This window comes from Vicia villosa, linkage group LG1, assembly GCF_029867415.1.
Source record: "Vicia villosa cultivar HV-30 ecotype Madison, WI linkage group LG1, Vvil1.0, whole genome shotgun sequence".
In the NCBI taxonomy this organism is placed as follows: domain Eukaryota; kingdom Viridiplantae; phylum Streptophyta; class Magnoliopsida; order Fabales; family Fabaceae; genus Vicia; species Vicia villosa.
In genome coordinates, this window is record NC_081180.1 from 111,618,407 (window position 1) to 111,626,785 (window position 8,379).

General features: G+C 32.6%; 1 protein-coding gene across 1 annotated transcript; it reads right to left on the reverse strand.

Annotated features, from left to right (window-relative positions):
* Positions 1 to 948: 948 nt before the first annotated feature.
* Positions 949 to 3,680, reverse strand: LOC131614472 (shugoshin-1-like). Its single transcript, XM_058886050.1, has 12 exons — positions 3,521 to 3,680; positions 3,061 to 3,221; positions 2,939 to 2,976; positions 2,717 to 2,825; positions 2,585 to 2,608; positions 2,422 to 2,490; positions 2,280 to 2,327; positions 2,104 to 2,170; positions 1,967 to 2,024; positions 1,688 to 1,854; positions 1,545 to 1,602; positions 949 to 1,439 (listed from the first exon to the last, which is right to left on the reverse strand). The coding sequence occupies exons 1-12, from the start codon at positions 3,585 to 3,587 to the stop codon at positions 1,163 to 1,165; spliced, it is 1,143 nt and encodes a 380-aa protein (XP_058742033.1). The 5' UTR covers positions 3,588 to 3,680; the 3' UTR covers positions 949 to 1,162.
* Between the last annotated feature and the right edge of the window lie 4,699 nt (positions 3,681 to 8,379).

Sequence of the window (8,379 nt, forward strand, 5' to 3'; positions counted from 1 at the left end):
TTAATGGAGGGGAAAAACTGTTTCTCCCATGCCTAGGTCTCTGGGAATGGAATGAGGAAACTATTTTCTAACTTTCTAGATCAAGCTCAAAGGGTCTTCTATAAAAGTCTCGATCCCAGATTGGAGAAAGGGTTCACAAATTTTCCTCAAAAACACATAGAAAATTTATCACAAACCCTACGTGAGTAAACTCACTACAATTACATTTACTCTAAGCACACCAAAATCTTTCAATATCAGTGCTGCCACCCTTATTGTATTTTCAATAAATACAAAATAGAACAAGATTATCATCCTTATTGCACTTTTAGCAAGTAAAATCTTAAATCAATATATACACTTTGTTTCTATATTATGCAAAATATATTGGAGATAATTATAATCTTCTCTCTTGAAAGATATTTGAATTACACACCCTCCGCCCTTATGTTAAAATCTAAACTTCAATCACTTGTTAAAATCTACCTTTACATAAACTCAATTATAAGAAGAAAGGTTTAGAGTTAAATTCAATTATGATTTAGACTGACCAAAAAACCTCATAAACCTTGATTTTGAATCCTCTCCTTCAATTTTTCTCTCCATTCCTTTCCTTTCTCTCTAACTCTCTCTTAATCTCACTCTCTCGCTTCATTATAAATTCAATTCTCACTTCTCAACAAAATCAATTTTAACAAAGTCAAGTTCAAGCACAATAAAGTTTGCAATTACAACATTTCTCCTTTCTCTCTACCTTCTTTTTGTTGTGAACTCCATTTGCATTTGAAAAACTGGGAACCACGTCAGCACTGTAACTTTAACTTACAATGTGACAAGGAGGAAGGGGGAGGAGACAGACATAAAAAAAGAACATTCAGTTGCCCCACAATTCCTCACTCATAACTGTCCCTATTCAGACGCATGATAGTTCCCATATCTAGGTCTCCCATTTTATAGATATTATGGAAGTGGGTCAAATATTATCATATAAAATTGCCTATAATAAAACATCAGTTTCAAATATGCAGAGTCCTAAACAATAAGCTATTCAACAAATCAAAATATTCCCTACCAGCATGCACTGTAGCATCAGGGAAGTAGGTCACATCATCAGGCTTTTTGGATTTCCATTTCATTCTTCTCTACAATTGACATTACAGTCAAAACTTTATAGGAAACTGACTCAATTATCTCTACGCATCTTCACATTAATTGGAGCCTCCTTGTAGGAAACAACCTTCAGAGCTGATCGACGCGAAGGCCGGCCAATAGATGATCTTCTTTCATGAGGATCAAGTGGACAGTTTTCTGAAGTGCGGCTTGATACTGTAGGAAGACTTTCAGACAAGTTATCACATAAATTGGAGACTTCAAATTTTGGATCGTCTATATCAAAGAAGTCTTCAGCTGGTTCTGGATTCACATGTTTGAACAGAGCAGATTGCCTTCTCGAACTATGCCTGTACATATTGAGGGAAGACATGTAACTGACTTCTAATTTAATCACATATTCCAATTTCAGTCATTCAAATCCAGTCAGAATGTGGATGTTTAGAATAACATACCTCTTATTTTCAGTATTCCTTTTGGCAAGAACTTGTTGAGTGTTAGTAGGTCCCAAGGCTGCAAGCAAACAATATATTTAAGGACAGGTAACAAAAGAAAAAGAAGAAGAAGAAGAAAAAAAAAGAAAAATAGCAACAATTACATTCAGTATCTTGTCTCACTACATCATTGGATCCTAATGATGTTGATTCATTCTCGTTTGCCAGATTTTCTAGTGGTTGCGAGGCATCATATTTTGTTTCATGTGAGTCTTCTGTTGATCCTAATTTTCCAGCTTTCAACCCTGCAGATTTTCGCCTTGCAGAATCCCTGTTTGCATATTTGAGGGAGACACGTAAGTTGCCTTGTTCCTAAGTATCCCAGAGTCCAACATTGGATTTCAGACATTAGTCGTGCATAGAAGGTAAACTTAAACCCATACCTCTGAGTATCAACCTTTTCTATAGATTTGACTTGTTTAACAACATCAGGTGCAGAAGCTGCATGAGAAAAATACCTAATTAAAAGATAACTACATGAAATTGTATATACACAGAAAGGGTTCAGTATACTAATTACATTGACATCTGGATACTCTCTTCCTTTTCGCTTTCCCCTTGTTATCCTCTCGAAACTTTAGATCTGACTGCTTACTCAAAGAAAAGGACAAATTGATGAAGTGCCAGTGAGCTGGAAACTGGAAAGAAAGATAACAAGCACAAGAAGCCAATGAAGGAAAATATATATATAAGTACCTCATCTGCATCAATGTCAATATTCAGTTTTCCTTTGTGATCATTTTCCTACGAAAAGAAAGATGCAAGAGTCAAAAACTAAAGTAGGGCTCTCTGAATCGCTCATTTACAATTCATCAGATTAGAGATGAGTTAAACTGACCATCAATTTTAATCTCAATGTATCGAGCGTAACATTTTTCATTACTAATTCCTGTTGAAGTTCTCTCACCTGGAAGACAGCAAATTAAATGTCACTAAACAAAGCAAAAGAATAAGAAACGAAAGCAGCAGGTGTCAATGCACCAAAGGTGTTCAAGACTCACCATCTGTCTACTTGAATTAATCTCCTGCATTGCGTATAGATAGATTAAATCAATACAAAACAGCAATTGTAAATTTGAATATCAACAATCAATCAATAATATCAAACAAATCAAAATAACAATAGTCAATACCCGCGTCATTTGAGTATTTGCAAGTGCAAATTCTGAATTTTGCCTCCGAAGTTTCTGAAAATTGGTTTGATACTTTTGATACTCTACTTTATATGATTCTATTAGCTTACTGTCCATAATAGTTAAACAAACCAGAGTAAACAAAAACTATCACCACGGTAATTACATTGATTACAGAGAAAAATACAGAAAAGTAAACACCAAATTAACATAAGAGATTACTTTCTCTGAACTAGGAGCTTCCTCATCGTCGCGTTTTCCTGGGAAGCAAATTCAAAATATACATGAATGTAGTGATAATCATCAATCAATAACAATAATAATACTATAACATTGTATATTACCTTGAGAATCAGGTCAATAGAGACATCAGTTGTAGGTTGGTGCTTTGGCTGTAGTTGTTGGTCCATGTTGGTTATGTCAGCCAGAATTTTCTTCGGAGCAGCTCCGACACCGACAGAAACAGAATCTCCCTTCAAAAATAATCCTCTTTTCGTTTTCTGACCTGAAAGCAAATACAACCCATAACCCATTTTTCATATACCACCCAGAACCACAAAAATAACCTAAAAACTTTTGCATATAGAATATGATTTGGATTTTGGAACCTCAGTTAGATCTAAAACTACGCAATCACTTATTTGAAGTTAAACTAACAACTGTCTACCCTCAAACAGTGCTTGATTCATAATTCGCAAATGAACTGGAAAACCCTAATTGTAGTGACAAAAGAGGGGTGAGAAAATTCTAGGGTTTATGGACGAAAATGGAGTGAAAGAAGAACGAAGAAAGAAAGATTGGTACCTCCAGTTTCAGAAATGGCGCCGGGAGGGTGTAAATCGGAGTCGGGGTAGACGGCGGTACCTTCCATTCGGTGTCTGTCGCGATTCAACGGAGGGAGGGAAACTCGAAAGGATATCGTCAATTTGAATTATGTGCTACTAACGGTGTTCCGAACCTATTTCCGAACCTCTTTTTGAATTCTTATCAATCGTTCGGTCACATTACTTATTTATTTATTATTATTAGAGTTTAATTTTGATAGTTTTAAAAAAAAAAAATCTTATCCATAACTTGAAATTAATTACACATATCAGAAGATACTAAGGGTGCATTTGATTCGCTAAAAAAACGAGGTACTGGACATGACAACTTTTTTTGTATTCTGTTTGATGCAGAAACTAATCATGGTACTGGACAAAAAATATAGCAAGATACTGGAGAAAATCATAATTTCTTGTCCCCCACTAAACCATAGGACAACTTTTTGTCCCAAGCACTAATTATCAACAAAATATCAAAAAATTAATTTTTACTCGCTTTCTTATTATTTAATATTTTAATTCATAAATATAATATTAATATGTTATATATCAAAAAAATATTATAATAAAAATTATACTATTTTTATTCGGTTCATTGACATATCAAATAAAGTAGAGAAAAAAATTTTAATTTATTATTTTTCTTCTCTTCTCATTATTTAATATTTTGATTCAAAAATGTTAGTAAAAATATATTATATAAGAAATTATATTATTTTGTCTGCTGCATAAACATATTAAACAAAGTAGAGTAAAAAATTATTTATTCATCTTTTTTCCTCCTTATTATTTAATATTTTGATTCATAAATATTATATTTTATATATCAATAAATAATATTATATTAAAAATTGTATTATTTTGTCTGGTGCATGGACATATCAAGCAAAATCCAGAAAATAGTTGTCCATTCCAGTAACTAGAGGTGTCAATTTATGGGGCCAATTAATTTGAGCCCCAGCCCCATAATAATGGGGCCTTAAAAAAATTCAAAAATAATAGGCCCTTAAACAAATAGGGCCCAAATTTAAAAGGCCCCAAAATTTAAAAGAGGGCCATTAGGCCCCAAATCAAATAAAATTTTAATTTTAATTTAAAAAATAAAATAATAAAAAATGGTGGCATCAAGGGTGAGTCATCATCCAAATGGTTCATGGTGAGCCATAAAAAATAACCATTAGATCAATATCTTCTAGGATATGTTATAATATACCACCCACAAAATAAATTATTCTTTCCTCATCTCTTTCTCTCCCACGTTCTTAACAATCACCATAAGTCCCCAAATTTTTATTTTCTTTTTTTTTTTCATAATAATTTTATCTTTTTCAACTGCCATTATATATATATATATATATATATATATATATATATATATATATATATATATATATATATATATATATATATATATTAAAAGTTTGAAATGAAAAAAATTTAATCAAAATTCATAAGTAGTTAAATAATATTAGACACCTCGATTATACCACTTTTTCTTTCATTATCCATCTTAATTTTTTTTATATATTTACTAATATAAAACGAAATTCTTTTTATTTTAGAATAAATTGAATTTGGGATATTATACAATCTGATATAATGTGAAGTTTGGTTATCGATATAATAGCATTAAAAAGTTCTTGCTGCCCAATTTTAATCTATAATAATGAACTACTTTTTTTAATTGTCATTCTACTTTCTAAGAAAAATAATAATCAAATTAAAGTAATATTTTGTAGATAGTCAAGTCGAAAATCCGACTTACTCCAACAAAAATTTGAAAATATGTAATTTGGAAATATATATGCTGGCAGTTGAAATAATGATATTTGTTAGGAGAGAGAAAAACAATGTGGTTGTAGTCTTGTAGATATTAGAGAAGAGATCCAATTTAGTACGGAAATGAAATTTTTGAAACAAAATAAGGCCCCTCAATAGGGCCCAAAAATAACACATTAATTAAGGGGCCTAAAATTATGGGGCTTAAAAAATTTCTCATTAACAAAGGGCTTAATAAAGTAGGGCTTTAATGGGGCTAAAAAATTGGGGCTTTGAAAAATTGGGCTTATTTGACAGCTCTACCAGTAACCATCAAACACAGTACAATACAAAAAGTTATCTTGTATTGTTATGTACTCCTGTCTAGTACTGTTCTGTCCAGTACTTCATAATTTACAAATCAAACGCACCCTAAGAGCTCGTTTGGCCCAACTTTTTTAAGTATTAAAAATTACTTTAAAGTTAAAGTTAAAAATAAGAGTTTTTAAAATAAAGTTAAAGTTGTTTGGTTATGATTATTTTTTAAAAGTTATTTTTAATTTAAAAGTTGTTTCGTGTGTATATATATATATATATATATATATATATATATATATATATATATATATATATATATATATATATATATATAATGCGTATTATTTAATTGTTATATTAACATCTATAAGTTAGTGTATAGTAGAAGAAATTCATAATATTGAAAATCATTATACAATAAAATAAGATATAATATATAAAACGAATAAAAAGTTGGACAATACTAGTATCTACAAAAATGACGATGTAAACACAAGAAGAAAAAAAGAATAAATAAAACATAACTCTAGATGTTATGAACCGTAGAAAAAATTGAAAAATTTCCGTCTACTACATCAGCGCCATTTTTTTTAAAGAAAAGTGCTTTCGTTGGGATTCGAACCGCGACCACATGTTTTAAGCTCCGAAAAAGTTGGTTTCAACGCCTTTTTTACAAGCTCCTTTTATTCAATTTTTTGTCTTTAAAAAAAAGCTACTTTTTTTCATAAGAGCTTTATGAAAAATGTGTTTGGCCCTCCATCTCCTTATAAGGAGAAGAAAAGTAGATAAAAAGTTGGGCCAAACGAGCTCTAATTTCAATGGATTTTTGTTTGATGAAGGTTTTATGTTGTTCAACAATATAAAATATAATATTTGTTTTTTTTTTTATGATTTTAGATCTGGGTCTCTGATTAGGATCGAGGGTGACCGTTCATAAGAGATAATTGAGGGCGATCACTAAGAAGATTGCTAAGCATCTATAGATATGAGCAGCCAAGGTAGCTACAAAGACATTAACCACCTTCTATCACCCCTACAATAAAAGTATGCGGACGGGATCCCTTAAGAGACAGCCGTAACTGACGGGATTTTAAAAAAGAGGAGCGCGCCCGCAACGTCAAGGACATATGTCTCTGTAAAGCAAAGTCGACCGATAGACGCTTCCACTATAACAATCCCCAATTATGGAGCCAGTCGAAGAGTGAGTAAAAGATAAGTAGAATATGCTTTTGTGGCGACTTTATCAGCAAGATAAGTATTTCGTAAAGTTTTGTGTAAATTTTATAATTAATTTGGCAACTATGAGTAACATTGCAAACACAAAGGTTCTTGTAATCCTATGCGGGATGGTGTAAGATGTTCTTCCCAGACATATTCCACCCTTGGTGAACATGCTTCAAGCATAGTTGGCATACCCCATCTTAGGAACTAGTCACTCCAAGAGCGTAGGCAGTGGAGCATGAAGACACCCTCCTCGAAATAGGACAAAATTAGGGGCAAGGATAGGAACCTTACCTTTGATCATGGATGGTTCCCAGTGACGCTAGAGGGCGGCACTAACTCTTCCCGATTGGAGCTAGTAACGATGAAACTTTTGTGTCATATTATGTTGCCTAGTAGAGACTACATAGTTCGATAGACACTCCAAATGCTAATGGCACATACAAGACGAACAAATTCAAAGGTATAGAGGCGATGATCAAGTCCTGGAGCAACAAGAACAGGACCCGCCAATCGATTCAAAGCCTAAAGGTCTAAAACCCATACAGTAGACTGAAGGACCACAAAGAAGGAATAAAGCATACTATGCACCAGATGGGAAGGTAAAAATATAAATCTTGTCATCTTTGAAAAGGCATAAAATAATGCCCTGTTAACATTACAGATAATAAAAAAGAAGAAGAAAAAGAGAGAAAAAGAAGAAAGTTAAGCATCTTTGTTCTAAGATGTTGTGCCACAGTTATCCGCCAAAACACCATCCCGAACAACTTTGAATGGATCCAATTTCGTATGGGGAATGAAGATGTTTGTGTGAAGCTCTTTCTCTTGATCGAAAGTCTCGTACATATTAGTCAGAGTTTGCTGAAGGGACTATAGACTCCCTCCTTTAGCTCATCTACCTTGCCATCATGAGCCATCTGATCTTGAGCACAAGACCCCTTCTCTCGTTGAAGGACATTTCGAGCCTCGTCAGCACATCGGTTTACCTCTTCAACGACATCAGCTATTTCTTGGCGATACTTATTCTCTTCCTCGAAGGAAGACTCAAGCTCATTGATTAGGATAGCTAAAGTAGAAGGAGAACCATGGATCTTCATAGAAAGCCTTGATACAGCGAACCTTTTCCTAGAGAGCCGACGTCTTCTCCTGAAAATTGAAGCACTTCTGCTCCATAGCTTCACACTCCACTCCTTGATATATCTCACCTTGGATGGATTACCCATGGTCAGTCGTCGTCCCAACCAGCAACCGCAAGTGAAAACAAAGAAGTCGTTTGGTAAGCATAGAACGTAGCCTATAAAAAAGAACTTTCATTGCATTCAAATTTATTTAATCTAGAGTTCTAGTTAATATTTTTATATTTTAAAAAATTAAAAAAAATTACTTTAATTAATTAATTAATTATTATTTTGTATTTAATATCAAATTCCTTATTTATTTTTTAAATGTACTTTATTTTTTTAATTATCATTTTAGCTTGAGATAAAAATTCTAGCTTGAGACATAGGATCTAATCATTTTAACTTATAATTTTAAGATTAA